The sequence below is a fragment of the Candoia aspera genome, chromosome 3, assembly GCF_035149785.1.
Source record: "Candoia aspera isolate rCanAsp1 chromosome 3, rCanAsp1.hap2, whole genome shotgun sequence".
Taxonomy (NCBI): Eukaryota; Metazoa; Chordata; class Lepidosauria; order Squamata; family Boidae; genus Candoia; species Candoia aspera.
In genome coordinates, this window is record NC_086155.1 from 113977070 (window position 1) to 113995761 (window position 18692).

At 36.9% G+C, this 18692-nt stretch overlaps 1 protein-coding gene across 3 annotated transcripts in view; it reads right to left on the minus strand.

The window, feature by feature from the left end:
- ANKHD1 (ankyrin repeat and KH domain containing 1) overlaps positions 1-18692 on the minus strand; it is a 119859-nt gene that overhangs the window by 84406 nt on the left and 16761 nt on the right. For all 3 annotated transcript variants that reach the window (XM_063298657.1, XM_063298656.1, XM_063298659.1), the window contains exons 3-7: positions 15528-15684; positions 5771-5918; positions 4910-5057; positions 2080-2313; positions 117-211 (exon numbers count right to left, since the gene is read on the minus strand). In XM_063298657.1, coding sequence (XP_063154727.1) covers positions 117-211; positions 2080-2313; positions 4910-5057; positions 5771-5918; positions 15528-15684 — 782 coding nt within the window. The remainder of the gene's footprint in view (positions 1-116; positions 212-2079; positions 2314-4909; positions 5058-5770; positions 5919-15527; positions 15685-18692) is intronic.

The following is an 18692-nucleotide window of genomic DNA, read 5'->3' on the forward strand; positions in this document are numbered from 1 at the left end:
GGGAACAATAATCTTGCATAAAAGTTTTTTCTAACCAAGTCTTCTGGGGGGGAGGGAGGGGAGAGAAAACAGATCCTCATCAAAATCAAAATAAATTTATTTCATTGAAGATTTACCATACAAGCCTCCATTAAAGCAGTGTGCATCTCATCTGTTTTGTGCTCTTGGTCAGCTCCTGCTTCAAGCAAAAAACGAACCATATCTAAGTGACCTTCAAAATACAAAATAAAAATAAGAAAATTTGTTAGCAGTAGGTTATAATTATTAATAATTATAGGATATAATTAGTAGTACTAATTATTATATAATTAGGATATATAGGAGGATATAATTATTAATATTTTGCATGAATTTTGCTGTTTTCTAGTCTGAATCAATTCCCTGAATAGACAGTATTTTCAACAATGAATCCTGAAAACTGCTTGTTCAGTAGTGGTATGATGAAGGCATTCTCTGTTATGAGACACACTATATGAAATGATTTCCTAATTGCGCAGTCTTCCTAATGACTATTAAACAATTACTTGTTTGGACATTTTTCTGACCACGATACTGTCAACTACTTGAATCAGGGTTGCATTATTTTATTATTTTAATGTGTTATTGATGATTTTGACTGCATATTAATGAGGGCTGTGCAATAATCTGAATTTGAAAGGGAAAAAGTGATTCAGAGCATGCATTGGGCTTGCATGTTGCATTAGGTGGGCACCTCCTTAAATCATATGGAATTTTTCTTAAAATCCAAGGAAAAGACACATTTTTTAAAGTATTGCCAACAGATGAAAAAGAACATCCCTGCATGCTCCAAATCACCCTTCTCCCTTCATGTCTATAGTACTGCAGAGCCCTAATATTAATGAATTATTATTGTATTTTTAAATATTTTTATTGTAAATCACACTTTTATCTAAATGAAGAGGGGCATATAAAAATTAAAAATTACCAAAACACAAACAGGAGGGTGCTAATATGCTTAGGAATTATTGTGCCTTCCAAATATCATCTGATTAGAATTTGAACAAAAAAAATGCTGAATTATGTAAGCTTCTGATCTTGTCCAGCAGGCTGTTCTTATGATTGACATATAATGAGTTATAAAATATTTACATTGGAAGTGAAAATGTGGGGTGGACTGCAGTTTTTAAGTTCACCCCAGCCTTAAAAACTTTCTGATAACTTGCATATTTTATTACAAATTTCTGCCATGGTACCCGCCCTCTGGAGAGTCTTTCTCCCTGAGGTGAGATCGGCCCAACCTTTTTGGCCTTCCAGAAGACCCTGAAAAATCAGTTCTGCCATCAGGCCTGGGGATCCCATGGAAGTATGGAGCCCGTTAAAAGACTGTATTGTGTGTAAGCTCAGAATGCACTCTCCCACTTTTTTGTTGTTATAGTTTTGTTTTTAATTGTATTTTTAACTTTTTAAAAAATTGTTTCGTTTTTGGTTGTTTTAATTGTGCATGCTGCCCAGAATCCCAAGCGTTAGATGGGCGGCTTATAAAGTAATTAAATAATTAAATATTTCCTTGTGCCATGGGATATGTTCAGGTGCATATTCTGTGTCTCTTCTATAATAAATTCCATGCCAAATAAATCCAGTCGTTGCAATCTGAACAAGATTCCGAATTTCCAACCTGGTGCTTACAGAGTCCTTCACTGTCATTTTTACTATTAAAAAGTATTTTATTTTTTATATGGGAAACTATTTTGGTGCAAAGCTAAGGCACCAGTCTCATCCATTATTTTTTACTTCTGAGAATGCTTCTGGGATTTCCACATAGCTACTAGCATTCTTAGAAAATATAAGTAATAGTGAGCCGCAGCCCAGAGTTCTGTTTGGAACTTAAAAACCTAAATAAGTAGTGATGCAGAAAGAATCGCTAGAAGAAACCATGCCAATTTGCTTTTTCTAAATCATGAGATTTTTTTTATTATGCTCACCATGGTAGTGCAATAATAGGCTCTCCAAATTCCTAATATGCCCCATTTCCCTAGAAAGGTTGGAAAACTGTCATAGATTAAATTAATGTGCATAACTGTATCATGATAACCTATACAATTCTTCAAAATTCCATACCTTTATAACAAGCAAGTGTAAGGGCACTTTCTTTGAATTCATTGGAATGAGTGTTGATTCCAGCACCATATTCCAGAAGTACTCTTGCAACCTCAACATGACCTGCACTGGCAGCCTCCATTAAGGGAGTATGTCCATTTTCATTATGATCCTCAATATTCGCCCCTGCTTTCAACAAGACTTTGACAATGTCAACAAATCCCCCAGCACAAGCATAAGTGAGTGCAGTGTTCCCTAAAAAAGAAACATACAAGAGTTATTCTAACTCAAGCATATTTGTTCACTTGCAATTTTAAACCACGGATATTCAGCAATATTTGCATTATTTTACTGTCATAAATTATGTTTAGGTCTACAATTCTATACCCACTTATCTGATGGTAACCTTCACTAATATCAACAAAATATACTCCTGAGCTTATTTATTTCCAATCTTCTGTACAGGAGTTCAAGATGGTTTACGCAGGTTCTCTACTTCTCCACAACCACTACCCCATGAGGTAGTTTGGGTTGAGAGTGACTGACCCAAAGTCATCCAATGAGCATTCATGGCTGAGGGGAAACTTGGGTCTCCCTGCTCCTAGTCCAACATTTTAACCAATACACTACACTGACTCCTGTTGATTGCTACATAACATTGTTAATTCTAAAACATTTTTCCTACAGTTTCTAGAAATGCAATTACTAGTAATTACTAACAATGTATATAGTGGCATTATAGTATCCAATTATGGGATATCAATTCCCAAAGTTGTGCTGTAGCATGGTAGCTTGCAACTATGTAGGTGAAGTACACTGAATGGATGTCAAGCTACTAAATCAAGCCAAAGTTTGAGAATCTTGGCTTACTAATTTCATGGTAACTGGCCTGCCTCCCAAGGCTCACATGTGATGGAATGTGAGGGTAACAACAGGAAAACAGAGAGAAGAGATGCTGCCTAGGGAACAATCAGTTAAAAGGAAAGGGAATCAGAGACAAGGTAACAGTCTAAAGAAGAAAGACCCACCCTGGGAGATTTGTATGTTCAGACTTGCAAGATTCTGTTAATGTAGCCTGTTAATGTAGCCTTACAATAAAGTAGAATTAGTTCATCTACTCATGTTTCCGGTCTGGTTTACCTGGAAGGGCTGACATCACATCAAGACAACGTTTTCTTAGTATGCCAAATACGCTGAGACACTATTTGAGCAATTTTCAACCAGAAGAATTGAGATGCAAAGATCAAGCAGACAAGGCCTTTGCATCATCCAAGGTGCCAATGAAAGGTAGGTTATCATATGAACTACGAATGTGCAAAGTCTAATTTTCCAGAGATCTGGAGATTACATTTCTGGCTTGGGGTTTTTTTTTGGGGGGGGTGAGTTTTTTTCCAAGTTGGGAGGATGAACTTCCAGAACATGCTGGATTGCTTTCAAAACAGCCAGATCAGCATGATCTGGACTGAAGTAAAACAGAATGTTACAGAATTCTCTGAAAGTTTTGTTCCTAAAGTAGTGGGTTCTGCACATAACCAATATGAAGCAAGGCCAAGCAACATGAATCTTTAGAAATTAGCATTTCCATAAGTTTGTAAGGTGGAAGAATATAATAATCTGACTACAGAACTGATTGTTATAGGCACTATTCATATTTGAAAGGCAAGTGTCACAACTGACAGTACAGTTATCCAAATTTAAAAAAACAGGCAAGTAAAAATGGTGTGTTGATAACTGAAAAAATTAATTTGATCCAACTTCTTTTATTATCTCATAGAAAGGGCAGTGTAGGATATAATGCCCTCCTTTTGTTTGTGACCTTGGAAACTAAAATGCTATTCCATAGAAACTTTGAGAAACCTAGCTTTCATTAAGGAATGTGAAGTTAGAAGGCTTAAAATAATGAATTCTTTGTTTAAACAAGGTGAGATTGAAAAATACTGCAAATTTTCTTATAGATATGATAAAGAAACTGTTGAATCTTGGTCAAAATCAGCATCTTACTCAAAGAGTCAATCACAGATAGAGATGTGCATGATGTAAAAGCTCAAAATGCTTTTTATACTGGCAATTACTTTTTTCCTCTGCCCAAAGATTTAATTTAAGCTTATCTAGTGAGAGCAGGGAATACATCTGCAGAATGAGGGACAATATATTTGCCTGCTGATTCTTTCTAATAGTATCAACAACTTAAATAAATGACCTTCCAGGAGGGTATTACATTTCTGGAAATATTTCAACAACATCTGTTAGAAACAAAGGGCAATCTTACTCCAAGCATTACTTGTAAGGATTTTATGGAATCTATTTTAAATTAATAATGTCCCAATAATGAGAAGCAGTCTGCTACGTTTTGAGAAGTTACTTTCAATTTATTCAGATATATTGTCACTGATAAAGAAATGAATTGGCATAAATATTAAAGTGCAGTTAATTATCACATAAACATCTCAGAGCATCTAAATTCATCAGTACCAAGCAAACTATGACCATCTATTCTTGAAAAGTCTTTCTTAGATTTTGAGGTTATCCAAATGTTTCATAATCAGTCCAATTCAGTGTTAGATTTAATGAACCTCAGTGGATCCATTTATCTTCTCTCAAAATGTGTGATGCTATTTTTCAAATATTTTAGGTAATACTAACTCAACTTCTTCACCAACTTCTATCTGAACTTTATTTCCAACTTCATGTAAAACGCTGATCACAAAAGGTTACTTCTCATTTTTAGCATTACTTCTTTATATACCTTGAACCTATATCTAGCAGAAATCTCTTATACAAAGCCTGCAGATAGGAAACTAGGACTTGCACCCACAATTAATTGTTTCTTATTTATTTTATAAAAACTTACCTGTAGATGACTGGGCATTCACATCAGCACAATGAACAAGAAGCAGTTTTACAATGTCCACATAGCCTCCACTGGCTGCTGCCATGAGTGGAGTTATATCTCCTTTATTCCCTCTGTCTTCAACATTTGCATGCATGGCGAGCAATACCTGCACAAATTAAACATTTTAACCTTATTCCTTTCCTGCTATTCTCAAGGCTTTAGCTATTTTCTATATGGTGCAGAAGAATCAGATGTTTAGCTACTATAAAAAAAAGTTGTAAGACATCAGCCCTGTGCTGATCCTTTGCAGAACAGTCTCTGCCTTAGATATCTTTCAGCTTACGATTTAATTATTTATCTACACTATAGCCCACCCAATCCCAAAGGACTCTGGACAAAATGAAACAAAATAAAAACAATGTGAGAATAAAATCATGATCAAAACTCCAAAAGAGATACCCTCGATCAGAGGGGCTGAAGACTCAATGAAATAATACAGATTTTTAACTTATTTTCAGATTGCAAGTACTTCTGGAGAGAGTCTTTCATAAAGTGGTAGGGCCTGTCATCTCATCCATACCCCATGTATCTCACAAGGAGGGTAGACTGAATAATTCTTCTCTAAATAATCAGAGTGGACAAGCAGGTTCAATTCTGGCAGGCATGGTCTGATATATCCCAGGACTGCACTTATAGATGGCTTTAAAAGTAACCACCAGCATTTTGAATTGGGCCCAAACACCTACTGACAACCAATGCAGCAACTTTAATATAGATGTTATACTGTACTTGTGGGGCTGTCCCTTCAGCAATCTAGCTGCTACATTTGCACCAAAAAGGAAAGAGAAGTCTAGAAGGCATGTAAGAATCTCTACTCACTTGTGCCAATTCATAATATCCAGCTGAACAAGCCAAGCAAAGTAAACTCTCTCCTTCTTCTGTATGTTCATTTACACTTCTTCCTTCATCAAGCAGTTTCCGAACAGCATTTACATCCCCATCTGAACAAGCTTCTGCCAAACTGCGACTAGAAGATATATTTTAAATAAAATTATTGTATAAAAATTAGCCACTGTTAATCTTAATTTAAGGATAGCTGATATGTTTTAGAAACTGGTTAATGAAACATTTTAAGAAAAGTCTTAGTAACCTAGCAACTATTAGCCAAGACAATGTTTTCCCACCCAAAATAGGTTTCTGCCTCATTTCATACCATTCCAGAAAAAATGAAGTATCAAAACTGGGAAATAATAAGAACTTGTCTGTTACTTTGACTATCCAGCAGTTAACAATGCCCTTGTATATGTGGGTTTTATATCTGCACACAACATCTTTTAGAATGTTCTAGACCAAAGTTATTTGAACAGGAAGCTTTATTTCTATCTCACTCTGTTAAGTTCATGAAAGCAATTTGCTGTTTTTCTCCCTCCTCCTCTCAGGGGAAGGTAGAATCTTGCAATGGAACAATGTATGAGTAGTGCAAATGAGCAGAAGACAGTTTAAAGAACTAATGTTACTAGCAAGCATGGTAAATAAAATAAAGGATGTTTTTTAAAATCCAGATTTTAAATTTACATGATTTTTTCTTCAAAATATTTTGTAAAAACAAAATTTTTTAGAAAAATATAAGAAATATACAGTTATAAAGTATCTATTAATATTTTATTATGCTTCCTAATGTGGAGACAAGTTGACAGATCTGCTAAGTGACCTCTTCCTAAAAATGCAAAGCCAATGTGTAAAATTTGAGCTGTGAGAGCTAATGTAAGTAAGGAGGAAGGGTTTGGATATAAATGCAAGGACGGAGGGAGACAAAAAGAAACTGAAACAAAACCTGAGCAGAACACAATTGAGTAATAAATTTCTGCTCCTGAAGTATACCTTCCATTCACTAAAACCTAATAATGGCACCAGTGAATAAAAGACTCAATTTGGGAATATTTTAATTAATACTTGTATTACTTGGAAATGCACAAAATACATATGATACACCAAAAAAAGGTTAAGCTTGGTGGCTTAAATGAAAGATAAGAATTTAGGAAGCAAGTATCAAATGCACAGGTATAGAATGGAGGACAATTGATTTAGCAAGAGTACTTGTGAACATCATCTTGGAACTGGCCATACCAATATTAATGTTCATTCCAAAATCAAGGGAAATGATTATTCTGGATTGGTCAGACCTCACTTCAAGCACTTTATCCAATTCTGGCACAATTAAGACAAATTTTAAGAGGTTCAGAGAAGGACAATAAAGATGATCAGGAGACTAGAAACAAAGTCCTATGAGGAGAAACAAAGATTTTGGAATGTCTTAAAAAAAAAAAAAGGCTGAGAAGATGATTTTTGTTTGCCTTCTACAATCACCTCAAATGATATCCTACAGATGATGATTAACACTATCACTCCAGGTTGCAAGATATGGTTTAGTGGATTTAAGTTACTGGAAGGTAGATTCCAATTAAATATTAAGAAAAGTTTTCTAACAGTAAGAGTAGGTCAGAAGTAGAACTAATTACCTAAGCAGCTGAAGAGCTTCCCTTTGCTAAACATGTTCAACCAGAGGCTGAATAACCATCTGCTGTAATTTGCCTTTTAGATGAGTTTCTCAGATTACTCAAATTCTCATATTTGAATGAAAGACAGATACTACAAGATTACGGCATCTTAATACAGTTAAACAAAATCAGCAGATATTTAATCACTGTATGCACTCGCTAATAGTGGAAAAAAGTACATACAGTAACTACACTTTTTTTTGCTTGATGGAACTATCTTCAAAGTATGAAATTCTGATGGCTGTCCACTTGCATAATCAGTAGTATTTATCACTTCAGAGTTGTCTAATAGCAGTGTTCCAGTCACAACACACTGTATATAACATATCGTTGCAGAAAGAAAAATAGAACTTAAATCATACAGAAATATGCATGTATAACTTTGTAATAAAAAACAAAGTTGATGAAAAAATGCTCAGTTTGTTTTGCAACAAATTCTCCTTTCCATGTGGTTGAGAAGATACACTTCAAAGTGGTTCAGTCATTTCATCTTGGATTCAGTCCACCCAACAGTGCAGATTGATATTGCCAAGAAATTACTGGGTAAAGCATATATAAAGAAAAAAGTATGTAAATAGTCCATGGGAAAATTGTTACTAGTCTTGATGAGTGGAGCAATATCCACAATGACTCCATGTTATGTACTTGTGTAGAGCCTCTACTTTATTGAAACAATTGATAACATCAGGAAAAACAAACACAAAGTTTTAGCAAACAGCAGCAAACAGGAAAAAAATTGAAATGCTTCTTATGCAGCTTTGTCATGGATAATGCTGCATATGTATTAAGAAAAGGACTTCACTATGGCACGGGTATCCAGCAGCCATTTCTGTAAAATAAGCTGTAATAAAGTTCAGGGCAAACAGTGATCCATTTAAAAAAATAGTATGTTTGGAGTGATAGAAGTCACACATTAGAATTCAGAGATTACTGAATTAATACATTCAGCTTTATCAACCACAGCTGCTTCTGCTGAGGTTGTTTTCTTCTTTTGGAGTAATTCATTCAAAATTAAGAAGCTATTTGGAAATTAAAAGAAAACTTTGCCATCATTTTCCAGGCCCTGAATAAAAACAGAAATGAAAGCTGAATTTGTCACTGATATGATACATTGTTTGCACTGAAATGGCTGAAACTGTGTATTTTGTATTTTTAAAAAATATAACGTGTTGGGTTTTTTTTGTTAACATAAACCAGTGCTTCCCAAACTTTTTCCTTCATTACCCAAAACTGCTTATCAGAAAGTTCTTTTTACTCAATGTAGATAAAACACTTTAAGTCAATTTAATGGGCTCATGTGTCGTTACCCAAAGAAAAACCACTTTTACCCAATTCTGGGTAATTTACCCAAGTTTGGGAAGCACTGACATAACCTGTTGTTGCTGTTGAAGAAAGCTGGCCAGAAGACTATTTGTACAATTTAAAGGCTAATTATTGTTGTTTTTCCTAGTACACAGTGGCAAAAGAATCCAAATAATTAACTGAATTGAAGCTGTTCTAGCTCCAAATGGTTTCACCTGTGTGCTTGGTATTAAAGAACATCTTTAAAAAAAAACTTCAGTCTGAATAAATTCTGTTTAAATCATTGTTTTATACAAAGCAATTTCATGTTTTCCCCTGCCAATGCAACTGAAGCAACTGAAGGGTAGAGTTTGTCTGTGACCTCTATTAAGTAGCTTCAGAAGTAATAGAACTTTTAACTTTTATTAAATATCTAATCCAGCATCTTGGAACAGCTAGGGAGAAAACAGATTTGAAGCTCATTAACTGTAAAGAGCCAAACCATTTGGTTAATGCTGAAGGACTGTGTGAGTATCTGCTCTGCTCAAAGAATACTTTTCGTTGGAGGCTATTTCACTTGTAAAGATAACGGTTGGCCAAAGGAAATCTTGTTCCTAAACTGATAGAAAATATTCAATGGCACCAGTGTTCCCCATATAATAACGGCAATTTTCAACAAAGTTCAATAACCATTTTGAATTTTTAAGTCCATTTCGACCACAAGAAAGTGCTTATTATGATAGGGTGTTTTAAACTGCCTCAGTCCGAACCCAGTAGAAACCCATGCTTTCTATTGGCGCCTGCTCATCTTTGACATACAGTCTGCTAAAGGATAGGTATTATTAATCAATTATTAGTGTACAAAGCAAAATACTACTGTATCCTGCAAAACCTGGACTGGGTTTATTGATTCTCTTTTGATAATCCAGTAGAGGTGCAACTGTCTTCCAAAGGAAGTAGAAGATAATCTGCCACCACAAAATCCAAGATAATGCTAGAATTGCCCAAAATTCCTTAAAGGCATGCCAGTAACCTCAGATATTCAATCTGAGCAGACTTTGAATTGTCTCTCTGCAGATGAAAAATTAAGATTTTGTCAGTCTCTCCCTTGGACCCTTAGAAATTTTCCATACATACTAATCTTGGTGGCAGGGAAGACAACTTCTGACAGAATTCCTACCATTGTTTGAAGTGCAAGAAGCATCAGCATTTTTATTGGGACTGTAGAACCTGACTGGATTAGCTGGTATTGTGAAACCATATTGAATGTATTAATTTTGCAAGGGTTTGCTCCTGGGTTGTCACACAAGGTCACAGAGAAGCCCCTGATGGGATGACCTGTTTGGTACCATAGTGCCTAATTGTTTACTGATAGACATAACATGGTGACAATAGAAAAATTATTGTAAATTCAGCCTAACTATTAATGCAAACGAGACGTCAAACATACATATCTTTCTTACGTCACTGACTAGGATATGAAAAAGTATCAAATTCGAAAGCAACTGACTAATGCCAAGAGACAGACATAACTTAGAAATTGTTATTGGTACAACTGATGACATAAGCATTACAGCTAAGGGTTGCTGGGAGCAGTATGATCCCAAATACTAGGAACCCGACAGTGATATCTGTAAACAAATGCAGTAGGCTTACTTTTACACATTTTAGAGAGAGAATACAGATTGTGGTATGAATACATACAAGATCAATAACTGAGATGGAAACCAAGTTATACAGTATTAATATTCATGGTACACAGAATTTGGAGAACACTGGTTTCATACACATGGAAATCAAGAGAATCTCAAATACCAACAGGATCAGGGAAAAGACAAACTACAATGCCCTACGCATTCCCTTCCACGGTCTGAACCTCATAAAAACTGAGAAAGTATGCAATAATCTGGTGAGCAATAGGGCTTGGTAAACTGATGAATGGGGCCTATAATCTAATGATTTATCTGTCCACTATCTTCTCTAGCATTAAGGCAAGGTAATATCTACTGTTATATCTACTGGTTAACTGGATTGTGAATGCTCTCCCACTAAAATAGGTATTAATTGTTAATTGATTTTTCATGAATGTTTGCATTGATTGTAATTACTATCTGGATTTTTTATTTTTCAAGGTTCAAGCTTTTTGCAAACATCTGTTAGTTTGGAATCTGGAGAGAAGCTATATAAGAAAGAAAAGAGAAAGAGAATTAAATCAAAAAGTTCAAACCCAAAAATAAACACAATAGAATAAATGGAGCATTTACTCTAGAACCGAAAAACAACCCAGTAAAGAGGAAGTAATAGGAACTAAACACAGTTTTAAAAATACTTATTAGAAGTCCCCACTAAAGAATGACAGAGAGGCAGACAACATATAGCAGGGTAAGAATAATAAAGGAGAAAAATAAAGGAAACAAACTTTGTTATCTTCTTGCCCAAAGAAGAAAAAGTAATACTCAGTGTACTGATATAAATATAGCAGTGACAGCAGAAAGTGTATTTGGGTGGATGGAAGAGTTTAGGTCCAAGTTGGACCTGGTTTTACAAACAGCAAACCAAAAGAATAATTTAAAGGGAGAGCAAAGAAACTAGCTTCCCCCAACACTGAAAGGTTATCTTGCTACTGAAGAAGGGAATTAAATATTTTATGTCAAAAACAAATTTTGGTATTGCAATCCATACAAATTGGGCCAACAGTAAGTACAAGTAATGGAGAGGGCATGAAGAAGTCAGGAAGCAACTACAGTCAGGACCAGAAATATTGGAACAAGGATAACTGTTTTGGCATTTGGCCTCTCTACACCACCACATTGAAGTTAAAAGGAAACACACCCAGATGGGAGCAAAGTCAGGACTTTCAGCTGTAATTCAAGGGGTTTGACAAAAGTGGGGCACTAACCATTCAGGAAGTACAGCCAGTGGCATACACACACCCCCATTGTTGGTGGCTCATAAGTAATGGAACACACCAACATCATTACAAACATAAGGATTGCCTTTAATACCTGGATGAAAATCCTTTGCAATCAATGACTGCCTGAAGTCTGGAACCCATGGACATGACCAAATGCTCCGTTTCCTCCTTCGAGATGCTTTGCCAGGCTTTTACTGCAGCTGCCTTCAGCTGCTGCTTGTTTGTGGGTCTTTCTGCCTTCAGTCTTCTCTTCAGTAAGTGAAAAGCATGCTCTGTCGGGTTGAGATCAGGTGACTGACTTGGCCATTGAAGAACATCCCACTTCTTTGCCTTGAGAAACTCTTGGGTAGCTTTTGCTGTATGTTTTGGGTCATCCATTTGCAGTATGAAGCGGCATCCTATCAGCTTGGCAGCATGTGGCTGAATCTGAGCAGAAAGTATAGCCGTATACACTTCAGAATTCATCCTGCTGCTTTTATCAGCAGTCAGGTCATCAAGAAATACCAGTGATCCGGTTCCATTGGCAGTGTTATGGCATGCCCATGCCATAACACTGCCTCCACCATGTTTGACAGATGACGTGGTATGCTTTGGATCATGAGCTGTTCCTTTCCTTCTCCATACTTTTCCCAACATTCTGGTGCAAGTTAATCTTGGTTTCACCAGTCCAAAGAATCTTATTCCAGAACTGGGCAGGCTTTCTTAGGTGTTTGCTGGCAAAGTCTAATCTGGTCTTTCTGTTCTTGAGCGTTACCAGTGGTTTGCACCTTGTTGAGAAGCCTCTGTATTTACATTCATAAAGCTGTCTCTTGACTGTAGATGTTGACAATGACATGCCTACCTCCTCAAGAGTGTTCTTGATCTGGCTAGATGTTGTGAAAGGGTTCCTCGTCATGCATGAGCAGAATTCTGCAGTCATCCACTTTAGTTTTCTTCCATGGTCTTCCAGGCCTTTTGCTGTTGCTGAGCTTGCCAGTTAATTCCTTCTTTTTCAGGATGTTCCAAACTGTTGTATTGGCCACTCCCAATGTTTTTGCTATCTCTCTGATGGGTTTATTTTGTTTTCTCAGCCTTATGATGGCCTCCTTCACTTGCATGGACACCTCTTTGGACCTTATGTTGAGAGTTCCAGTGAACAGCTACCAAATGCAAATGTAATACTCAGAACCACCTCCAGGCCTTTTATCTGCTTGATTGGTCATTGGGTTCCCAGGAAACAGGCCACACCTGGCCATGCAGTTGCTTGTCACTTATGAGCCACCAACAATGGGTGTGTGTGTATGCCACTGGCTGTACTTCCTGAATAGTTAGTGCCCCACTTTTGTCAAACCCCTTGAATTACAGCCGAAAGTCCTGACTTTGCTCCCAACTGGGTGTGTTTCCTTCCAACTTCAATGTGGTGGTGTACAGAAGCCAAATGCCAAAACAGTTATCCTTGATCCAATATTTCTGGTCCTGACTGTACATTATATACTATACTTAGCTCCAAGTATTGCAGACTTAGAGGAAGTTTCTCTGAATATATTAACATAATCTCATTTAATGAGGAAAAATAAATTGAAAAAATACCATGTAACCAGGAGGAAGAACAATTATTCTTTTGAAATAGGCCAGCAGAATAATAATAGTTACTGACAGTGAAGACTGCAGGTGAGCACTGGAAGGTCCAGCATCAAAATCTGTACTGGAGGCATGGATGAAACTTACATTGAGTCACCTATCAAGCTGTTTGAATGTTACAGCATGAGCCACTAGTACATCTTGATAGTCCCTAGATGAGATGCAATACTTTTCATTCTCATTTAAAAAATTCAAAGGTAACTAGGCAATTAGAGACAAATAATTCTAGAGATCCTGAATATAAAGAAGGTTCTCAAATCAGTATTACAAAGCCCAACAACACTAGTATTTTCAGGGCCTGGAGATAAAGTTGATAACCAAATCACAGGAACTGAACAAATCTTGCAATCAAAACATTCATATTTTTTATCACAAAGATTGATAACCAAGAAACAGAAGTCTGCGGGAGGTATGACCACAGATTTGGTAAGGTCAAGTAGGCAGGCCCTCTTCTGGCCTGGCTATTTCGGTATCAGTAGAACTCAAAGTATCTTGTTCTTTCATATCCCAAACAACCAGAGCATGTTGCACTCTCAAAATTAAGAAAAAAATAATGGAGTTTCCATTTTATTGATCATTGGACGGCTTGTCCACTGGCCACCTTTCTTCCATTAATTAGAAAAGAGGAGTATACATTAAATAAAGATGTATTCTACATAGAAATTAAAATAAAACTGTATCTATTCCAAGGAGGAGAATCCCAGTGTTAAGAATCTCAGGAAACCTAAGTCTACTACTACTGATCATAGTTGTATGGATATGTAATGCAGTACTATATGAGTTATCTACCCCAAGATAATACTGCAAAATACCTGGAACATCTGAGTCTGGAGATCAGTACTGAGAAGGTTTTCTAGAACCAAAGAAGTGATATCAATGCCCCTCAACAGCTTTCTCAAATTCTACTTCAGAAACAGATTCTAAGACTTCATGTTTATTGGAAGGCCTATCAAACTATGTTAGTATACTGATACTTTATAAGGATTGTTGAATCTTGAGAGCCAGTTTGGTCTAGTGGTTAAGGCAACAGGCTAGAAACCAGGAGACAGAGAGTTCTAGTCCTGCCTTAGGCATTAAAGACGGCTGGGTGACCTTGGACCGGTGACTCTCTCTCAGCCCAACTCACCCCACAGGGTCGTTGTTGTGGGGAAAATAGGAGGAGGAAGGAGTATTAAGTATGTTTGCCGCCTTAAGTTATTTATAAAAATAAGAAAGGTGGAATAGAAAATAAATAAAATAAATAAATTGGTGAACGCAATAAAGTAGGCACAGGAAATTAATCCAGAATCAAAGTTTCAAGTGGTTTCAGCTGTAGACAGTTCCAGACATTTGTCCTTAACATTCCCCCTTTTCTCCCATCTTACTCTAGCCATTTAAATTCAAGATTTGCCCCAGTTTGGTCTTATTAGTCTGCCCAGCATCTATGGTACTAATGATCCTCATAAACATTGTTGGTATATGAGGCCCAGACACCTTCTTAAATAGAACAAATATATTAGGTAGCATGGTTAGAACACCCTCTACTGAGAAATGGCAGGTTACAAAAGAGCCATTATAATTTTTTTGTTGTATCCAGTTATCACCCAAGGTCAACAAAAGTGGTTCATCTCAATACCTATTCCTGAAGCGCTATTAATAATGATTAATGCTTCAGATTATTCCTGAAGGAGGATTAATAGGCTTGCAGAGGGAAATGTTGGCAATAAGGACAGGAAATAATTCAATGTCTCATCCCAAAGCCAAACAAATACAAGGACAATCAATGTACATATGTGGGGGAGGGTAGAAAGGAGTTTAATTTCACAAGCAGAACAATTACAAAAGATTGTGAAGTCCCAAGCCAAGTATATGTCAAAAACACACATAAATTCAAAAATTCCAAAACATCACACAGAAAAAATAACAACTAAAGAGTTAGGAGGAAATTAATTAAATAAATAAGATGGAAACTTTTTTCATAATTGCCACTGTGGCAGCTGGGAGAACTAGCAATTGTAATTATAAGATATGCATAGAGAGAGTTCTGGAATAATAGTCTGCACAGGCCCAAACCATAAACATGACCCACAGAGACCCCAAAGTTAGCTTTTAATTCTAGTTATACCTCTGAAATTCAAATCTAGACATCTGCCTTCTAAGTTGCTGAACTCAAAAGCAAAAAGTTACAAGATATTCTAAACTTTGGGCTACTGTATCAAAAATGCTCATTTTCCATGTCAAACACAAACAAAACCAAAAGAAAATATAAAAACTCAATACATACTTGTCCACTTGTCCTGCATTGTGATTGTTCTCTGCTCTCATCCGTGTCAATGCAGCAGCAGCTTCATCCAACGCACAGCTGACAGAAGAAGTCAATCTTCGGAGCACCTCAGGATCTGCGAAGGCTTTACCATCGGCAGTGGACAATTTACCAATCCCTTCAGCGTATGTGTGTTCATCAATCAGATTAGTATGAAAGTCACACAAAAAATGCAGAGACACTATTTTAGACTTCAACCACATGCATTATTAGTTAAAGTCATCAGTAGCAAACATGCCAAAGAACTAAATGTTCAATTGTTTAAATATATTAAAAAAGAACAAAAACAAAGTTGGCTTTAAGACAATTTTCATTGCACACAATTCTAGCTGTTACATTTATGCAAAACAAAGCCCTGAAGAATAAAATAAAGAAGGAAAAAGGCTCAGTGGCATGGAATGTAAGGCCTCAATTGTTTTAATTTTTTTAAACTACAGATTTCTCAAATTTTCAGGTAGTACAATTAAAGACTGATGCATATTCAAATTAAAAGTTGTTTGTATACACCTATATAAATTAATCAATTTCTCAGAAGTTTAAGATGATCAAAACTATTCTAGAACACTATGCAGAGTTAGCCACACTTAGAGTGGAGGGAGGGATTTAGTCCAAAGCCTCAGGGCTTGACACTCTTGTCCCTTCTGCTTAATATCAATGTGAAGCCACTGGTTGAAATCACTTGTTGGCACAGAGTCTGTTATCATCAATATGCTGGTGATAAAGGTAAAGGTTCCCGTTTACTCATGTTCGACACTAGGGGGCAGGGCTCATCTCCCTTTCATGGCCAAAGAGCCAGCGTTGTCCAAAGACACTTCCGTGGTCATGTGGCCAGCACGACAGTCACGGAACGCTGTTACCTTTCCACTGAAGTGGTACCTATTTATCTACTTGCGTTTGCATGCTTTCAAATTGCCAGGCTGGCAAGAGCTGGGGCAAGTGCAGGAGCTCACTCCAGCACACGGTGCTTGGGTCTCGAACCACCGAACTTGCAACCTTCCAGTCAACAAGCCTGGCATCTTAACTGCTGTACCAAGAAAACGTCACAAAAGCGGCATCCCTCCCAAAGGGTCAGACATGACTCGGTGCTTGCACAGGGGACCTTTCACCATTTTTTTTTTCCATGCTGGTGATACTCTGCTGTATATCTCAATCCCTGAGTGACGCTGTCATGGTCTTGTCTCAGTGACTGAAAACCTTAGGGTCTGGATGGAGATGAACAAACTTAAGCTCAACCCTAGCAGGACAGAGTGACTGGGACTTTTCACCTCTACATCTTCCCAAATATAACTGGTGCACAATTTGGGGGTTTTCTGTGACTCTCAGCTCCTGCTCAAAGAGGCCTTTACACAGGTTCATCTTGTACACCAACTGCACCCATTCCTAGACCAAGAGGCCCTTCTCACAGTTAGTCATGCCTTGGTTATTTCATGCGTGGACTGTTGCAATGTGCTGTATAGAGGTCTGTGCCTGAAACCACTTGGGAGTTGCAGCTGGTACAGAATATAGCAGCATGGGAAATATGGGTATGTCATGGTGACTTCTGTAACTCTGACTTCATGAACTTCACTGGTTACCCGTAGGCTTCTGGGTGCAATTCAAGGTGCTAGTTATCATCTGTAAAGCCCCACATGGCATAGGACCTGTGTATCTGAGGGACCTCCTCACTTATTGTTTTTGCCTCTTCTGTAAGTTAAGAGTCAGCCTGCTCTGGGTCCCATCCATTAAATGTCATCTGATAGGACTTAGGAGGCATGCCTTCCCTGCCCTGGTGCCTGCCTTTTGGAACACCATCCCCCCACCAATTTGAATGGTCCCAACCCTGCCTTCCTTTGAATGAGCCTTGACAGCCTGGTTCTTTCCCCAGGTTTTGGATTAGGGCAGATTATGGGGTCTCTTTGTAAGGGTTCTTATGTCTGTTCTACTGGATGACTATCTTAATATTGTTATTTGATATTGTTCAATTTCTCTGGTGTACAATGTGTACACTTCCCAGAGTTGTTGAGAAATTAAGTAGCTTTAGAAATGTGAATTAAAAATATGCTCATCACATGCTACACTGAGAGTTGCTCATTACAGTATTTCCAATCCAAATGTATTCAATGAGTGAAATGTGTTTTAAAAAAATTTCATTTTTATTTATTGGTTTTTATTTTGTGTGAACAAAAAGATAATGCTATTTGACTCTATTTGTAGCCAAAAATAATCAAACTGACCAGAAAAAAAGGTTTAGGACTGCAAAACACCTTACTTTGCCAGGACTGGATACATCAGTTGCTCTCTGTCCCTGTTCACTGAGGAAAGTTAAAATCAATTGGCCATATTCTTATTTATCCCTTCTACTCATTCTGGCATAATGACCTAAACTTCCCTTTTTTGCCTAACTATTATTGAATTTCAAGACTCTATGATCCTCCTCTTAGTTGACAAGTCAAAGATGAAGTCCAGGTATTGTTGCAACATTTTCTGCAACCAAATTCTCAATTCAGCATGAGACTGTTTAATTATTGCATTGTGCATTACTGTCTATGAAGGATGTAATGAAATGAATTTTAAATTTATCTTTCATGATGCAGTTTTTAGAATAATGTACTGTATGTCAGTCATGTGGTCCTTGACTATAAACTTTTTCTTATTGCCAGAATTGGAGGTCACAATTTGGTAATTTGTACTTCAGCCTGAGTCTTGCATGCGTCTCCTAGACTTGTTTTATCTGAGCACTCAAATTAACTTCTTGCTTAACTATTTCATCCAAACCAGGCAGACTATGGAATGTATAAATCAGAAATAAAAATATCTTACATATTATTTCCAAATATAATATTAACCACTCACCTGGTTCAAAGCTACAGTTTACTATGATGGGAGCAAGAGTCCATAAACTTCAATTTTGTTTAAAACTTTCATTTTAAATATAGTCCCTGTGGTGTCTGATTTCAAGCAATGGGTTCTTTTTTTCCTAACATCAGTTGAACAAGTTCTTCTCACCCCATTTTAACTACTCAGAAACACACACCCCCATTCCAAAATTAGGCTTGAAAAAAGTATTCTAGACTCCTAGTGAAACATTTTCAGAGGCTAAGGGGTGGAGGGGACGAATTAGCCCAGGGACCACCATTTTTCCATTCC